Here is a 19,624-nt window from a genome sequence, read left to right as displayed (position 1 = left end):
GATATAATCATATCAAAATACCCAGAATAAATGATTCCTCAAGGCTAAATATGTGTTAATAATGAATCGATTTAGCCCAGAAAAAGTCTACAGTCTTAATAAGCCCTTGTGAAGCCCTTATTTACTATCTTAATAAACATGGCTTACCGGATCCCATAGGGAAAATGACAGCTTCCAGCATTACATCGTCTTGTTAGAATGTGTCATACCTCAAGCAGTAAGAGACTGCACACTGTTCCCCCAACTGAAGTTAATTGCTCTCAACAGTCCTGTGTGGAACAGCCATGGATTTTAGTTACGGTGCTAAAATCATTTTCCTCATACAAACAGAAATCTTCATCTCTTTTCTGTTTCTGAGTAAATAGTACATACCAGCACTATTTTAAAATAACAAACTCTTGATTGAATAATAAAAACTACAGTTAAACACTAAAAAACTCTAAGCCATCTCCGTGGAGATGTTGCCTGTACAACGGCAAAGAGAATGACTGGGGTAGGCGGAGCCTAGGAGGGATCATGTGACCAGCTTTGCTGGGCTCTTTGCCATTTCCTGTTGGGGAAGAGAATATCCCACAAGTAAGGATGACGCCGTGGACCGGACACACCTATGTTGGAGAAACATTACTCTCCAGCATTTGCCACTTGCGCTTACTTGAAGGTGACAAAGCCCCCAAAACCTCTGCAATAGTAGTACCCTGAGAAGTACTTAGGAGACAGACACTGACCCTAAGAGGGTACGGCAGTAACAATCTCTTTAGAGTCGGCAATACTGTCGGCACAACCACTGCACAGTTGTACAGGCGGACAGACCGATAAAAGTTTACAAAGCATACACAGCCTGAGATGGTAAAAATATCCACAGATCTCCATAGAAGGAGAACTATGGAAGAGGACAGTTCTAGCCTGTTACATAATTGTTATACTAAGGCAGAACACAGAAGCACACACAAATATAATAGAAACAGACTTGCACCAACAATCATGATATGCAAATAGCGAGGAAAATACGTAATATGAAATCTATACATGCACAGTAACACACAAACTGAAAATAATGTGGTAAAAAAGGCTAATAATAAGATTAAAGCCTAGACATATGACCCTCTATGCAAGGTAAATGACACATAAAATAGATAAATAATATCCTCAGAACAAGCTCTTGATGTGTGAGTACTTTACCCTGACAATATTTCAAAGACACAAATCACCAGCACAGCTGCAATGGGGGCAATTCAGACAGAAAAAAAAAAGCGAAAAAAGAGGCTGGAGGGCAATAGAGAACAGTGCAAAAAAAACATTAACTACTACATGCCTGGAGAGATGTGCGCTATGTAACTGAACACTGTTGCAGTTAAATTCCCTGGCTGCGCTCAGAGTAGAAAAGACAGTGCTACAATCTATGAATAGAGCTGTAGTTGTCAAAAACTCTTTAAAAGTTCAAAATATGCTGCCCTGTCAGTTAATGAGCTGTGCTCTGTGACAATGCCATACCCAGTAATAAGTAAGCTGTCCTGATCTTTATGAAATACAGCAGCTGTAAGAATAAGCACTGTGCAATATGGCTGAGTGTGTCATGTAACTTGCTTAAAGGAACCCCCACCATATAGTCTTATATTAAATACTGTCAGTGTACCTAAAAATGAGTGTCCTCTGGCCCTGATGTACATCAACTATTGTACCTGCTAAGGAACCTGTGGGCTGTGTGAGTGTAGGACACATACTTACCCTAGAGACCCTCACTCTACTGTTCTTACTCCGCTATATCATTTCTGCATCCAGTAGATGAGCCCATCTAAGTTAGTTGGTACCAACTATAGATCTTATAAAGGAGATACCCGACGAGGCCAACAGGAGGAGACTGCAGGACTAGTCAGAGTGACACGTGTGACAGGCAAGTGAAAAACTCCCTGAGGAAAATTACTCTGAGTGCCTATAGTATTATCGGTCATCTAAGGATGATTGGCCTCACTGCATTTTAAGAACACCTTTCCATGAAGAATCTAACCATCTCATATTTTCACCTCCTCCCATGAAGGAAAAAAATATGACTGAGTAGAATCAGGTAGTGGGAGGGATTAAAACTCAATTTTACCCCCCCCCCCCCCAAAAAAAAAAAAAAAATGAAGTGTTTAACATCCTTTTTAACATCCGCTGACATGCATATATCCGGCATCCTAAAACTGGATAATCCAGAGCTGATATTGCATCTTGAAGAGTTTTAAAAATTATATGTATATATATATATATATATATATATATATATATATATAATATCGGTAAGTCTGACATGAACTATTAAAGATTTTACAACTTGGTTACATAAGCAGATGTGTGTCCTCAGTGTTCTAATGTGCAAAGATTATAAAAGTCCTCTAACACCCATTAAACAATTATCATGGTTGATGATACAACAAAATAACATTGTCCAAACTATGAAGAGAATAAAACTAGGTTATATCTAAATCATCTTAGATCAAAATATACAGCAAGCAAAGAAGAGAGGACACATACAACATAAAAGTGGAAATTAATTGTCATATGAAGCGGAGGCAGCAAACGCCTTCTCGCTGGAGGACTCCAAATGATGCCATCTGTTACTAAATCATACAGCTGGATAATCATGGATACTGCAACATGCCTTAGGAGAAAGCATGAGCAAAACTATACAGTAAATGTGTCACCTTTAATGTTTATAAATCCCCAGGACACAAGACACCTGTCAAAATGTTGCTTTACTCATTCTTCCTCTAGCCCCATAACAAATTTAGAATAATTAAAGTTAATTTTAACGTCAAATAGTTTGATGATGAAAAATGTTAACATTAGATAAAAAATTGGATTTACTTAAGTTTGCAATATGACCTTGACAAGTCAAGTCTGTGCGTGTAAGTCCACAAACAGTCAACCATTTAAATTTAAAACAAGCACAGATTGTGCCTCTGAATAGAGAATCATAATCTCCTTTATTTGCTTGAAGGTTACATTATATGTACTTTTTTCAATTTAAGATGACTTACCTTCCCTGCTGTTGCAAAATATTCACCATCTGGGGACCATTTCATCAAATGCACAGACACTGCAGTCCTATTTAAATAAAATAAAAAAAATCTTAAGTCAATTTTCATATTATCAGGCCATTTATTTAAATTTGTTTAAAATAAATTTAGCAAACTGGCAAATAACTGCATTAATAGATCTTATGACAATGAATCTGCAATGCCATCACAGGCATTTTAAAAAGTAAAAACATACTGTGATATTTTTAGTTTCTATAAAAGATTAAACAAGACATTAAAAGCACTTCAATGGCATAATATCTTAGCACAGGCCCCCCCTTATGCAGGATACTCGTAAAGTGCTATTGTAACTGTCTGGGTCCTCAGAAGTCCCCTAGCTAGCTCACCTCCAGTCACCAATGAGTAAAATTGGAATCCCCCAGCGATAAAAATCACCATAAAGGATAACAAAATTATTGTAAAAGTTTCCCAAGCTCACCTGGAAATATAATTTAATAAAAGTGTAAAATACACAATTAAAATAAATAGCAAAAAAGCAAGTTGAAACGCATCCGGCAATTTTAATTGTGTATTTTAATTTTACATTTCCATGCATCCATATACTGTTTAGATTTGTCTTGGATTTCCCTTTCTCCAAGATCTCTAAATGCTTTTGTGACAATTGTGTATACCATACAACACACAAACACTATATATAAATAGTTTATTATTTCTTAAAACTTTATTTTTAGAATTCTAAAATGAATTTGAATTAAAAAAATAAGCAGCATTGATTAAAGTCCTTGTTTTAAGTATATTTGTGCACAAGGAAAAGACACCGTTATTGGGCTGTTATTATACGTAATTTTTATATCTGAGAAAAGTTCCATGGCTTACCAACCAGAGGTTCCTAGTAGTGGTGTCCGTGTAGGAAAAGAAGCATCCTCCTTTATATGTAACTAGTCCTAAAGCCCGTTCACACGGGCCATTTTTTGCAGTACAGCGGTCCCACCCCTTGCGCTCTCTCCCTCCCCCTCTCTTTTGCTCTCTCTCCCCCATCCCTCTCTTTCGCTCTCTCTCTCTCCCCATCCCTCTCTTTCGCTCTCTCTCCCCATACCTCTCTTTCGCTCTCTCTCTCTCCCCATACCTCTCTTTCGCTCTCTCTCTCTCCCCATCCCTCTCTTTCGCTCTCTCTCTCTCCCCATCCCTCTCTTTTGCTCTGTCTCTCTCCCCATCCCTCTCTTTCGCTCTGTCTCTCTCCCCATCCCTCTCTTTCGCTCTGTGTCTCTCCCCATCCCTCTCTTTCGCTCTGTGTCTCTCCCCATCCCTCTCTTTCGCTCTGTGTCTCTCCCCATCCCTCTCTTTCGCTCTGTGTCTCTCCCCATCCCTCTCTTTCGCTCTGTGTCTCTCCCCATCCCTCTCTTTCCCTCTGTATTTCTCCCCATCCCTCTCTTTCGCTCCGTCTCTCTCCCCATCCCTCTCTTTTGCTCTGTCTCTCTCCCCATCCCTCTCTTTCGCTCTTTCTCCCCCTGTCATCTCGCTTTTGTGCTCTCTCTCCCACCTTTCTTTTGCGCTCTCTCTCTCCCCCCTCTCTTTTGCACTCTCTCCCCCCTCTCTTTTGCGCTCTCTCCCACCTCTCTTTTGCTCACTCTCTTCATCCCTCTCTTTTGCTCTCTCTCTTTCCCCCTCTTATTTTCTCTCTCTCCGCTCTCTTCCTCTTTCCCAACTATTTTGTTATTTCCCCCTCTCTTTCTATCTCTCTCCCCCCTTCTCTTTCGTCTTCTCTCCCCTCTATCCCTCTCGCAAGCGACCGACCAGGCCCACTTTCGCCCGCACCGGCTTTTCAGGTAGGGACTCTAAGGCCAGGTGTGTTTGTCCTCTCTACTGCGCATGACAGTTTCAGACAAACACACTTGGCCTTTTATTATATAGGATGCATTATTTTCTCCTTGCAACCGACACAAACGTTCCTTATTGTTTGGCTTTTGGGAAATTTCCCAAAAGCGGTGTTTGAACTTTGCAGCCACTCCTCGGTACTGTGTTTCACGTCACTGGAGGAATCTGTTCACGTGACTTGTCACTTGAACCTGATCACAGGGACTCGATGGCTCAGAAGTTTTCCTGGAGACTTTTTTTATGAAACCGAAGATCAAAAACAAGCTCTCCAGCAGTAAAGTGGTACTGTACACGGTCGCTTTGGCTGGTTGGCACTTATCTACGTGTTTGGCGTTATCTGCTTTTATCAAGATATATCTTGATAAGGGCAGATAATGCTGAAACACGTAGATGACTGGATTTGATTGCACAATATGACTGGATTGAAACAAATATAATTATGAGGAAAACTGCAAATAAAGTCAATATATTCAAACAGTCTAGGAAAGTTAAGGCTTATAGAGGCAGTAGTCCCTGCTGAAACAGCATGAAGCATCCAACCATGAACAAAATAGTATGAAATAATTTATAACTTCCTCTAATGTTTCATAACATTGAAAATAATTAAGTGTCATAAAGAACACCCCTACTGCAACCACAGAAGAACAAGAATGGCACTGACATACCCACATAAATTCAAATGCACCCAGAAACAGCTAGAAAACAAAATGTATGCTTACCTGATAAATGTCTTTCTTTACGGATATAGAGAGTCCACGACGTTATCAATTACGCCATCATCAATTACTAGTGGGAATATCACTCCTGGCCAGCAGGAGGCAAAGATCACCACAGCAAAGCTGTTAAGTGTCATTCATCTACCCATAATCCCCAGTCATTCAACCGAAGAGAAATGGAAAAAAGGAATAACACAAAGGTGTAGAGGTGCTTGAGTTTTAGGTTTTCTTTCCTAAGATATTGAGAGTCCACAACGTCATCAATTACTAGTGGGAACCAATATCCAAGCTAGAGGACACAGATGACTAGGTAGGGAAGACAGGAAGACCTAAACAGAAAGCACCACCGCTTTAAGAACCTTTCCCCCAAAAGAGGCCTCAGTCGAGGCAAAAGTATCAAATTTATAAAATTTGGAAAAAATATAGAGAGAGGACCAAGTTGCAGCCTTGCAAATCTGTTCCACAGAAGCTTCATTTTTGAAATCCCAAGAAGAGGAGACAGCCCTCATGGAATGAGCCGTAATTCTCTCAGGAGGCTGCTGTCCATCAGACTCATAGGCAAAACAAATCACACTTCACAACCAGAGGGAAAGAGAAGTAGCCTTCTGACCTTTACGTCTTTCAGAGAAACAAACAAACAGGGCAGAACGTTCCTTAGAGAAGAAGGATTGGGACAGAGAGAAGGAAGAACAATTTCCTGATTAATATTTCTATCCGAAACCACTTTAGGGAGAAAACCCAACTTAGTACACAGGACCACCTTCTCCGCATGAAAGATAAGGTAAGGCGAATCACACTGCAAAGCCGAGAGCTATGAGACTCTGAGCAGAAGAGATAGCAATAAGAAACAAAACCTTCCAAGATAACATCTTAATATCTATGAAATGCATTGGCTTAAGTGGAGCCTGCTGCAAAACGTTTAAAACAAGGTTAAGGCTCCAAAGAGCAGCAACAGGTGTAAACACAGGCCTGATTCTGACCAGGGCCCGACAAAAAGATTGAACATCTGGCACATCTGCCAGGCGCTTATGTAAAAGGATAGTGCATAAATTTGACCTTTCAGAGAACTGACTGACAACTCTTTCTCCAGACCCAAAATTCTAGGGATCCTGACCAAACTCCAAGAGTAGCCCTTTGATTCACACCAATAAAAAGGTATTTACGCTATACCTTATGGTAAATTTTACGAGTAACAGGCTTGCGAACCTGGATCATGGTCTCAATAACCGATTCAGAAAACCCACGCTTAGCCAGAACTAAGCTTTCAATCTCCAAGCAGCTTCAGAGAAACAAGATTTGAAAGGAAAGAAAGGTGGAAAAGATGACATCTTCACTAGGTCCGCATACTAGATCCTGCGAGGCCATGCAGAAGCTATTAGAATTACCGACGATATCTCCTGTTTGATACGAGCAATGATTTGCGGAAGGAGCGCAAATGGAAGAAACATGTATATGCTAGACTGAAATCCCAAGGAACCACCAGAGCATCTATCAAGGCGGCCTGCGGATCTCTTGACCTTGAACCGTACCTTTGAAGCTTGGCGTTCTGCCAAGACGCCATCAGATCCAACTCCGGCACCCCCCATTTGAGGGTTAACCTAGAGAACACCTCCGGATAGAGAACCCACTACCCGGGATGAAATATCTGTCTGCTCAGGAAATCTGCTTCCCAGTTGTCCACTCCTGGAATGTGGATGGCAGATAAACAACAATTGTGAACTTCCACCCACTGAATAATCCGAGCCACCTCCTTCATGGCTACGGAAATTCGAGTTCCTCCATGGTGATTGATGTAAGCCACTGAGGTGATGTTGTCCAACTGGAACCTGATAAACTGGGATAAGGACAACTGAGACCAAGCCATCAGAGCATTGTAAGTCGCTCTCAACTCCAAAATGTTTATGCGGAGAGCAGACTCCTCCCGAGTCCGTAGTCCCTGCGCCTTTAAAGAGTCCCAGTCTGCTCCCCAGCCTAACAGGCTGGCATCCATGGTCACAATTGCCCAGGAAGGTCTCTGGAAGCATGTGGCCTGAGACAGATGTTCATGAGAAAGCCACCACGGAAGAGAGTCCCTTGTCGACTGGTCTGAGACAGATCCAAATGGTCTTCTTTCCATTGTCTGAGCATGCATAACTGTAGAGCGCTAAAATGGAATCAAGCAAAGGGAATGATATCCATGGAAGAGACCATCAGACCAATTACCTTCATACATTGAGCTACTGATGGCCAAAAAGTAGACTGTAGAGAGAGGCAAGAGGAGAGAATTTTGGATTTTCTGACCTCTGTCAGAAAAATTTACATAGATAGAGAATCTATTATGGTCCCTAAGAAAACTGCCCTTGTAGCTGGAACAAGGGAACTCTTTCCCAGATTCACTTTCCATCCGTTGGAATGTAGAAAAGCCAACAAGATCTCTGTATGAGAGTTTGCTTGTTGAAAGGATGGCGCCATTATGTCGTCCAGGTATGGTGCTACTGCAATTCCCCGAGACCTAATCACTGCCAAAAGAGCCCCCAGAACCTTTGAGATAATTCTGGGAGCAGTTACAAGGCCAAACAGAAGAGACACAAACTGAAAGTGTTTGTCTAGAAAGGCGAATCTCAGGAACTTGTGATGATCCCTGACAATTGGAACATGAAGATATGCGTCCTTCAGGTCTATGGTCATCATGAACTGACCCTCTTGGACCAAGGGAAGAATGGAACAAATTGTTTCCATCTTGAAGGACGGTATTCTGAGAAACTTGTTGAGACACTTTAGGTCTAGAATAGGTCGAAAGGTTCCCTCTTCTTAGGGAACCACAAACAGATTTGAATAGAATCCTAGGCCCTGTTCCCTTACTGGTACTGGAACAAATCACTCCCAGGGAAGAAAGGTCCTGAACTCATGTTCAAGACTGCCTTTCTTTTTACCTGGTCTGCAGATAATCTTGAGAGGTGAAATCTGCGCCTGGGATGGAAAGTTTTGAATTCTATTTTGTAACCCTGAGATACTATGTTCACAGCCCAAGGATATGGGCCATCTCGTATCCATGCTTGACAAAACAGAGAAAGTCTGCCCCCCACTTGATCCGATCCGGGATCAGGTGCAAACCCTTCATGCTGACTTAGACTCAGCTGCGGGTTTCTTTGATTGCTTCGCCTTGCTCCAAGACCGATTGGGTTTCCAAGAAGACTTGGACTGTTCCTGCTTGGAAGAGGTAGAAAAAGACATACCTTTGAAGGTACGAAAGGAATGAAAATTACTTTGACGTCCTTTAGGTCTGTTCTTCTTGTCTTGTGGTAGAAAAGTCCCTTTTCCACCCGTAACATCAGAAATAGTTTCTGCCAGACCAGGTCCAAACAAGGCCTTATCCTTGTAAGAAAGTGCCAAAAGCTTGGACTTAGAGGAAACATTCGCTGACCAAGATTTTAGCCACAATGCCCTGCGGGCTAGGACAGTAAAGCCAGATATCTTGGCTCCCAGTCTAATAACTTGCATAGTAGCATCAGAAATAAAGGAATTGGCTAGTTTCAGAGCCTTAATCCTGTCTTGGATCTCCTCCAAAGGAGTCTATCAAAATTGAAACAGACAAGGCGCTGCACCAATAAGATGCTGCACTTGACACAGTGGCAATACAAACCGCAGGTTGCCATTGAAGACCTTGATGAACATACATCTTCTTCAAATAAGCCTCCAACTTTTTGTCCATGGGATCCTTAAAAGAGCAGCTATCCTCTATAGGGATCGTAGTTCTCTTAGCCAGAGTAGAAATGGCCCCTTCTACTTTAGGCACCAGGCGCTATGAATCTTTAATGAAGTCAGCGACAAGAAACATCTTTTTAAAGACGGCAGACGGGGAGAAAGATATTCCAGGCTTCTCCCATTCCTGAGAAATAATCTCTGTTGCACAGTCTGGAACAGGAAACACCTCAACAGAGGAAGGAACATCATAGTATTTATTAAGTTTACTAGATTTCTTATGGTTGACAACGACAGGAGTATCAGAGTAGTCCAAAGTAGCCAATACCTCCTTTAACAGTACACAAAGGTGTTCAAGATTAAATCTGAAGGTAACTTCTCCAGCATCAGTTAAAGGAATTACACTGACCGAATCTGAGATTTCACCCTCAGAGTCTACCGACGTATCCTCATCATCAGACTTATGAGAGAGGGCAACCTGTGTAGCAGTAGGTGGAACAATAACCTTACTATCTGAATCTCTAATTTTCCTCTTGCGTTTTCCCTTTAACATAGGAAAAGCAGATAATGCTGCAGATACCGCAGAAGATACCTGAGCGTTAATATCTGCAGGCAAATAAACTCCTCCGGGAGGCTGAGAGGAACTGCAGGGCACTGTATGTGATGCCATAGAGGCTTGGGACGTTTGAGAAGAAAACTGAGGCATTGCCTGAACAGCATCATCCTGAGAAATATTTGGCTCAGAGGGCAATAATTTATCCTTTCATTTCAGCATTCTAGCTAAACATGACTCACAAAATTGCATGGACAAAACAATTTGGGCCTCAAAGCATAAAAAACATTTGTTAAAAGAAAATAGTTGTTTCAGAGACCATGTCCATAGCTGTAGCAAAAATTCACACAGAAGAAAAAAAAAATTTTGATAAAGAAAATACTATCACTTAATACTCAAAACCTCCCCCCCCCCCAAAAAAAAGTGTTATATACACTATATACGCAATACGCATTACTAAGGCAGTCACCTCTACACCTCAGATAGACTGAGGTGCCTTACCACACTTTCAGGGGAAAAGTAATGAAACTCTGAGACCCAAAAACAGTTGGACACGGAGACAAGCTTGCACACTAAATTCAGAAGAGAAATGGCGCTGCTCCTCTCCGTATCAAACCCGACAGAAAACAGGAACTGCGCAACAAAACAGAATTTATGTTTACCTGATAAATTACTTTCTCCAACGGTGTGTCCGGTCCACGGCGTCATCCTTACTTGTGGGATATTCTCTTCCCCAACAGGAAATGGCAAAGAGCCCAGCAAAGCTGGTCACATGATCCCTCCTAGGCTCCGCCTACCCCAGTCATTCGACCGACGTTAAGGAGGAATATTTGCATAGGAGAAACCATATGGTACCGTGGTGACTGTAGTTAAAGAAAATAAAATATCAGACCTGATTAAAAAAACCAGGGCGGGCCGTGGACCGGACACACCGTTGGAGAAAGTAATTTATCAGGTAAACATAAATTCTGTTTTCTCCAACATAGGTGTGTCCGGTCCACGGCGTCATCCTTACTTGTGGGAACCAATACCAAAGCTTTAGGACACGGATGAAGGGAGGGAGCAAATCAGGTCACCTAAATGGAAGGCACCACGGCTTGCAAAACCTTTCTCCCAAAAATAGCCTCAGAAGAAGCAAAAGTATCAAACTTGTAAAATTTGGTAAAAGTGTGCAGTGAAGACCAAGTCGCTGCCCTACATATCTGATCAACAGAAGCCTCGTTCTTGAAGGCCCATGTGGAAGCCACAGCCCTAGTGGAATGAGCTGTGATTCTTTCGGGAGGCTGCCGTCCTGCAGTCTCGTAAGCCAATCTGATGATGCTTTTAATCCAAAAGGAGAGAGAGGTAGAAGTTGCTTTTTGACCTCTCCTTTTACCGGAGTAAACAACAAACAAGGAAGATGTTTGTCTAAAATCCTTTGTAGCATCTAAATAGAATTTTAGAGCGCGAACAACATCCAAATTGTGCAACAAACGTTCCTTCTTTGAAACTGGTTTCGGACACAGAGAAGGTACAATAATCTCCTGGTTAATGTTTTTGTTAGAAACAACTTTTGGAAGAAAACCAGGTTTAGTACGTAAAACCACCTTATCTGCATGGAACACCAGATAAGGAGGAGAACACTGCAGAGCAGATAATTCTGAAACTCTTCTAGCAGAAGAAATTGCAACTAAAAACAAAACTTTCCAAGATAATAACTTAATATCAACGGAATGTAAGGGTTCAAACGGAACCCCCTGAAGAACTGAAAGAACTAAATTGAGACTCCAAGGAGGAGTCAAAGGTTTGTAAACAGGCTTAATTCTAACCAGAGCCTGAACAAAAGCTTGAACATCTGGCACAGCTGCCAGCTTTTTGTGAAGTAACACAGACAAGGCAGAAATCTGTCCCTTCAGGGAACTTGCAGATAACCCTTTTTCTAATCCGTCTTGAAGGAAGGATAAAATCTTAGGAATCTTAACCTTGTCCCAAGGGAATCCTTTAGATTCACACCAACAGATATATTTTTTCCAAATCTTGTGGTAAATCTTTCTAGTTACAGGCTTTCTGGCCTGAACAAGAGTATCAATAACCGAATCTGAGAATCCTCGCTTCGATAGAATCAAGCGTTCAATCTCCAAGCAGTCAGCTGGAGTGAAACCAGATTCGGATGTTCGAACGGACCCTGAACAAGAAGGTCTCGTCTCAAAGGTAGCTTCCAAGGTGGAGCCGATGACATATTCACCAGATCTGCATACCAAGTCCTGCGTGGCCACGCAGGAGCTATCAAGATCACCGACGCCCTCTCCTGATTGATCCTGGCTACCAGCCTGGGGATGAGAGGAAACGGCGGGAACACATAAGCTAGTTTGAAGGTCCAAGGTGCTACTAGTGCATCCACTAGAGCCGCCTTGGGATCCCTGGATCTGGACCCGTAGCAAGGAACTTTGCAGTTCTGACGAGAGGCCATTAGATCCATGTCTGGAATGCCCCACCGCTGGGTGACTTGGGCAAAGATTTCCGGATGGAGTTCCCACTCCCCCGGATGCAATGTCTGACGACTCAGAAAATCCGCTTCCCAATTTTCCACTCCTGGGATGTGGATAGCAGACAGGTGGCAGGAGTGAGACTCCGCCCATAGAATGATTTTGGTCACTTCTTCCATCGCTAGGGAACTCCTTGTTCCCCCCTGATGGTTGATGTACGCAACAGTCGTCATGTTGTCTGATTGAAACCGTATGAACTTGGTCCTCGCTAGCTGAGGCCAAGCCTTGAGAGCATTGAATATCGCTCTCAGCTCCAGAATATTTATCGGTAGAAGAGATTCTTCCCGAGACCAAAGACCCTGAGCTTTCAGGGATCCCCAGACCGCGCCCCAGCCCATCAGACTGGCGTCGGTCGTGACAATGACCCACTCTGGTCTGCGGAACGTCATCCCTTGTGACAGATTGTCCAGGGACAGCCACCAACGGAGTGAGTCTCTGGTCCTCTGATTTACTTGTATCTTCGGAGACAAGTCTGTATAGTCCCCATTCCACTGACTGAGCATGCACAGTTGTAATGGTCTTAGATGAATGCGCGCAAAAGGAACTATGTCCATTGCCGCTACCATCAACCCGATCACTTCCATGCACTGAGCTATGGAAGGAAGAGGAACGGAATGAAGTATCCGACAAGAGTCTAGAAGTTTTGTTTTTCTGGCCTCTGTTAGAAAGATCCTCATTTCTAAGGAGTCTATAATTGTTCCCAAGAAGGGAACCCTTGTTGACGGGGATAGAGAACTCTTTTCCACGTTCACTTTCCAGCCGTGAGATCTGAGAAAGGCCAGGACGATGTCCGTGTGAGCCTTTGCTTGAGGAAGGGACGACGCTTGAATCAGAATGTCGTCCAGGTAAGGTACTACTGCAATGCCCCTTGGTCTTAGCACCGCTAGAAGGGACCCTAGTACCTTTGTGAAAATCCTTGGAGCAGTGGCTAATCCGAAAGGAAGCGCCACGAACTGGTAATGTTTGTCCAGGAATGCGAACCTTAGGAACCGATGATGTTCCTTGTGGATAGGTATATGTAGATACGCATCCTTTAAATCCACCGTGGTCATGAATTGACCTTCCTGGATGGAAGGAAGAATAGTTCGAATGGTTTCCATCTTGAACGATGGAACCTTGAGAAACTTGTTTAAGATCTTGAGATCTAAGATTGGTCTGAACGTTCCCTCTTTTTTGGGAACTATGAACAGATTGGAGTAGAACCCTATCCCTTGTTCTCTTAGTGGAACAGGATGAATCACTCCCATTTTTAACAGGTCTTCTACACAATGTAAGAACGCCTGTCTTTTTATGTGGTCTGAAGACAACTGAGACCTGTGGAACCTCCCCCTTGGGGGAAGTCCCTTGAATTCCAGAAGATAACCCTGGGAGACTATTTCTAGCGCCCAAGGATCCAGAACATCTCTCGCCCAAGCCTGAGCGAAGAGAGAGAGTCTGCCCCCCACCAGATCCGGTCCCGGATCGGGGGCCAATATTTCATGCTGTCTTGGTAGCAGTGGCAGGTTTCTTGGCCTGCTTTCCCTTATTCCAGCCTTGCATTGGTCTCCAAGCTGGCTTGGCTTGAGAAGTATTACCCTCTTGCTTAGAGGACGTAGCACTTTGGGCTGGTCCGTTTTTACGAAAGGGACGAAAATTAGGTCTATTTTTTCGCCTTGAAAGGCCGATCCTGAGGAAGGGCGTGGCCCTTACCCCCAGTGATATCAGAGATAATCTCTTTCAAGTCAGGGCCAAACAGCGTTTTCCCCTTGAAAGGAATGTTTAGTAGCTTGTTCTTGGAAGACGCATCAGCCGACCAAGATTTCAACCAAAGCGCTCTGCGCGCCACAATAGCAAACCCAGAATTCTTAGCCGCTAACCTAGCCAATTGCAAAGTGGCGTCTAGGGTGAAAGAATTAGCCAATTTGAGAGCATTGATTCTGTCCATAATCTCCTCATAAGGAGGAGAATCACTATCGAGCGCCTTTATCAGCTCATCAAACCAGAAACATGCGGCTGTAGTGACAGGGACAATGCATGAAATTGGTTGTAGAAGGTAACCCTGCTGAACAAACATCTTTTTAAGCAAACCTTCTAATTTTTTATCCATAGGATCTTTGAAAGCACAACTATCCTCTATGGGTATAGTGGTGCGTTTGTTTAAAGTAGAAACCGCTCCCTCGACCTTGGGGACTGTCTGCCATAAGTCCTTTCTGGGGTCGACCATAGGAAACAATTTTTTAAATATGGGGGGAGGGACGAAAGGAATACCGGGCCTTTCCCATTCTTTATTAACAATGTCCGCCACCCGCTTGGGTATAGGAAAAGCTTCTGGGAGCCCCGGCACCTCTAGGAACTTGTCCATTTTACATAGTTTCTCTGGGATGACCAACTTTTCACAATCATCCAGAGTGGATAATACCTCCTTAAGCAGAATGCGGAGATGTTCCAACTTAAATTTAAATGCAATTACATCAGGTTCAGCCTGTTGAGAAATGTTCCCTGAATCAGTAATTTCTCCCTCAGACAAAACCTCCCTGGCCCCCTCAGATTGGGTTAGGGGCCCTTCAGAGATATTAATATCAGCGTCGTCATGCTCTTCAGTAACTAAAACAGAGCAGCCACGCTTACGCTGACAAGGGTTCATTTTGGCTAAAATGTTTTTGACAGAATTATCCATTACAGCCGTTAATTGTTGCATAGTAAGGAGTATTGGCGCGCTAGATGTACTAGGGGCCTCCTGAGTGGGCAAGACTCGTGTAGACGAAGGAGGGAATGATGCAGTACCATGCTTACTCCCCTCACTTGAGGAATCATCTTGGGCATCATTGTCATTATCACATAAATCACATTTATTTAAATGAACAGGAATTCTGGCTTCCCCACATTCAGAACACAGTCTATCTTGTAGTTCAGACATGTTAAACAGGCATAAACTTGATAATAAAGTACAAAAAACGTTTTAAAATAAAACCGTTACTGTCACTTTAAATTTTAAACTGAACACACTTTATTACTGCAATTGCGAAAAAACATGAAGGAATTGTACAAAATTCACTAAATTTTCACCACAGTGTCTTAAAGCCTTAAAAGTATTGCACACCAAATTTGGAAGCTTTAACCCTTAAAATAACGGAACCGGAGCCGTTTTAACACTTTAACCCCTTTACAGTCCCTGGTATCTGCTTTGCTGAGACCCAACCAAACCCAAAGGGGAATACGATACCAAATGACGCCTTCAGAAGGTCTTTTCTAAGTATCAGAGCTCCTCTCACATGCGACTGCATGCCATGCTTCTCAAAAACAAGTGCGCCACACCGGCGCGAAAATGAGGCTCTGCTTATGCTTTGGGAAAGCCCCTAAGAAATAAGGTGTCTAATACAGTGCCTGCCGATATTATAATATCAATATACCCAGATAAAATGATTCCTCAAGGCTAAATATGTGTTAATAATGAATCGATTTAGCCCAGAAAAGTCTACAGTCTTAATAAGCCCTTGTGAAGCCCTTATTTACCATCGTAATAAACATGGCTTACCGGATCCCATAGGGAAAATGACAGCTTCCAGCATTACATCGTCTTGTTAGAATGTGTCATACCTCAAGCAGCAAGAGACTGCACACTGTTCCCCCAACTGAAGTTAATTGCTCTCAACAGTCCTGTGTGGAACAGCCATGGATTTTAGTTACGGTTGCTAAAATCATTTTCCTCATACAAACAGAAATCTTCATCTCTTTTCTGTTTCTGAGTAAATAGTACATACCAGCACTATTTCAAAATAACAAACTCTTGATTGAATAATAAAAACTACAGTTAAACACTAAAAAACTCTAAGCCATCTCCGTGGAGATGTTGCCTGTACAACGGCAAAGAGAATGACTGGGGTAGGCGGAGCCTAGGAGGGATCATGTGACCAGCTTTGCTGGGCTCTTTGCCATTTCCTGTTGGGGAAGAGAATATCCCACAAGTAAGGATGACGCCGTGGACCGGACACACCTATGTTGGAGAAACATAAATCGTGTGTTCCAGTGCCAGGAAAAAGCAGAATTTATGCTTGCCTGATAAATTTTTTTCTCTTGTGATGTGATGTCCACGGATTCATCCATACTTGTGTGATATTCTCTTTCCCTACAGGAAGTGGCAGAGAGAGCACCCACAGCAGAGCTGTCTATATAGCTCCTCCCTTAGCTCCACCCCCCAGTCATTCAACCGAAGGCTAGGAAGAAAAAGGAGAAACTATAGGGTGCAGTGGTGACTGAAGTTTTTTAAATAAAAATATACTACCTGTCTTAAATAGACAGGGCGGGCCATGGACTCGATACATCACAAGAGAAAGAGATTTATCAGGTAAGCATAAATTCTGTTTTCTCTTGTAAGATGTATCGAGTCCACGGATTCATCCATACTTGTGCGATACCAATACCAAAGCTTTAGGACACGGATGAAGGGAGGGACAAGACAGGTTCCTTAAACGGAAGGCACCACTGCTTGTAGAACCTTTCGCCCAAAAATAGCCTCCGAAGAAGCAAAAGAATCGAATTTGTAGAATTTGGAAAAAGTATGAAGCCAAGACCAAGTCGCCGCCTTACAAATCTGTTCAACAGAAGCCGCATTTTTAAAAGCCCATGTGGAAGCCACTGCTCTAGTAGAATGAGCAGTAATTCTTTCAGGAGGCTGCTGGCCAACAGTCTCATAAGCCATACGGATTATGCTTTGCAGTCAAAAAGAAAGAGAGGTAGCCGTAGCCTTTTGACCTCTCTGCTAACAGAATAGACAACAAACAATGAAGATGTTTGACGGAAATCTTTGGTTGCTTGTAAGTAGAATTTTAAAGCACAAACCACATCAAGATTGTGCAACAGACGTTCCTTCTTTGAAGAAGGATTAGGACACAGTCAAGGAACAACAATTTCCTGATTGATATTCCTATTAGAAACAACCTTAGGAAGGAATCCAGGTTTGGTAGGTAAAACCACCTTATCTGCATGGAAAATAAGATAAGGTGAGTCACACTGTAAAGCAGATAACTCAGAAACTCTTTGAGCCGAAGAGATAGCTACTAAAAACAAAACTTTCCAAGATTGAAGCTTAATATCTATGGAATGCATAGGTTCAAACGGAACCCCTTGAAGAACTTTAAGAACCAAGTTTAGGCTCCATGGCGGAGCAACAGGTTTAAATACAGGCTTGATCCTGACCAAGGCCTGACTAAACGCTTGAACGTCTGGGACATCTGCTAGACGTTTGTGTAAAAGAAATAGACAAAGCAGATATTTGTCCCTTTAAGGAACTATCTGATAATCCCTTCTCCAATCCTTCTTGGAGAAAAGACAAAATTCTAGGAATCCTAATCTTACTCCATGAGTAACCCTTGGATTCACACCAACAAAGATATTTGTGCCAAATCTTATGATAGATTTTCCTGGTGACAGGCTTTCTAGCCTGAATCAGGATATCAATGACCGACTCAGAGAAACCACGCTTTGATAGAATCAGGCGTTCAATCTCCAAGCAGTCAGACGCAGAGAAATTAGATTTGGATGCTTGAACGGACCTTGGATTAGAAGGTCCTGCCTCATTGGCAGAGTCCACGGTGGAACAGATGACATGTCCACCAGGTCTGCATACCAAGTCCTGCGTGGCCACGCAGGCGCTATCAGAATCACCAAAGCTGTCTCCTGCTTGATTCTGGCAACCAGACGTGGGAGGAGAGGAAACGGTGGAAATACATAAGCCAGATTGAAGGAACAGGGCACTGCTAGAGCATCTATCAGTACCGCCTGGGGATCCCAGGACCTGGACCCGTAATGCGTAAGTTTGGCATTCTGTCGGGACGCCATCAGATCCAATTCTGGTGTGCCCCATAGCTGAGTCAGCTGGGCAAATACCTCCGGATGGAGCTTCCACTCCCCCGGATGAAAAGTCTGACGACTTAGGAAATCCACCTCCCAGTTCTCTACCCCTGGGATATGGATTCCTGAGAGATGATAATTTTGGTTACCTCCATCATCGCTAGAGAACTCCGTGTTCCTCCTTGATGATTGATATAGGCTACAGTCGTGATGTTATCCGACTGAAATCTGATGAATTTGGCCGCAGCTAGCTGAGGCCACGCCTGAAGCGCATTGAATATCGCTCTCAGTACTAGAATGTTTAGACCATAAGCCCTGTGCTTTCAGGGATTTCCAGACTGCACCCCAGCCTAGCATCTGTCGTTACTATGAGCCACTCTGGCCTGCGGAAACATATTCCCTGAGACAGGTGGTCCTGAGACAACCACCAGAGAAGTGAATCTATGGTCTCTTGGTCCAGATGCAGTTGAGGAGATAAATCTGCATAATCCCCATTCCACTGTTTGAGCATGCATAGTTGCAGTGGTCTGAGGTGTAGGCGGGCATAAGGAACTATGTCCATTGCCGGTACCATAAGTCCGATTACCTCCATACACTGAACCACTGATGGCCGAGGAATGGAATGAAGAGCTCGGCAAGTGATTAAAAGTTTTGATTTTCTGACCTCCGTCAGAAATATTTTAATTTCTACCGAGTCTATCAGAGTCCATAGGAAGGAAACTCTTGTGAGAGGGACGAGAGAACTCTTTTTTATGTTCACCTTCCACCCGTGAGATCTCAAAAAAGCCAACACGATGTCCATGTGAGACTTGGCTAGCTGGAAAGTCGACGCCTGAATTAAGATGTCATCTAGATAAGGCACAACTGCTATACCCCGCGGTCTTAGAACAGCCAAAAGGGACCCTAGCACCTTTGTGAAAATTCTGGGAGCCGTGGCCAACCCGAAGGGAAGGGCCACAAACTGGTAATGCCTGTCCAGAAAGGTGAATCTGAGGAATTGATGATGATCTCTGTGAATAGGGATGTGTAGATACACATCCTATAAGTCCACAGTAGTCATATATTGACCCTCCTGGATCAGAGGAAGAAGAATAGTCCGAATAGTCTCCATCTTGAGATCCAAGATTGGTCTGAAAGTTCCCTCTTTTTTGGGAACCACAAACAGGTTGGAGTAAAAAGCTAGCCCTTGTTCCGCTCTTGGAACTGGGCAAATCACTCCCGTGGTATGTAGGTCTTCTACACAGCGTAAGAACGCCTCTCTCTTTGTCTGGTTTGCAGAAAATTGAGAAATGTGAAATCTCCCCCTCGGGGGGGAGTCTTTTAAGTCCAGAAGATATCCTTGGGACACAATTTCTAAAGCCCAGGAAACATGAACATCTCTTGCCCAAGCCTGAGCAAAGAGACAGAGTCTGCCCCCTACTAGATCCG

At 43.2% G+C, this 19,624-nt stretch overlaps 1 protein-coding gene across 2 annotated transcripts in view; it reads right to left on the bottom strand.

Moving 5' to 3' along the window:
- The window catches only part of DMXL2 (Dmx like 2), a 641,271-nt gene that overhangs the window by 513,807 nt on the left and 107,840 nt on the right, over positions 1–19,624 (bottom strand). For both annotated transcript variants that reach the window (XM_053717470.1, XM_053717469.1), the window contains exon 6: positions 3,018–3,084. In XM_053717470.1, the coding sequence (XP_053573445.1) occupies positions 3,018–3,084 (67 nt within the window). The remainder of the gene's footprint in view (positions 1–3,017; positions 3,085–19,624) is intronic.

The sequence above is a fragment of the Bombina bombina genome, chromosome 6 (genome assembly GCF_027579735.1).
Source record: "Bombina bombina isolate aBomBom1 chromosome 6, aBomBom1.pri, whole genome shotgun sequence".
Lineage (NCBI taxonomy): Eukaryota > Metazoa > Chordata > Amphibia > Anura > Bombinatoridae > Bombina > Bombina bombina.
This window is presented reverse-complemented; position numbering and strand designations above follow the sequence as displayed.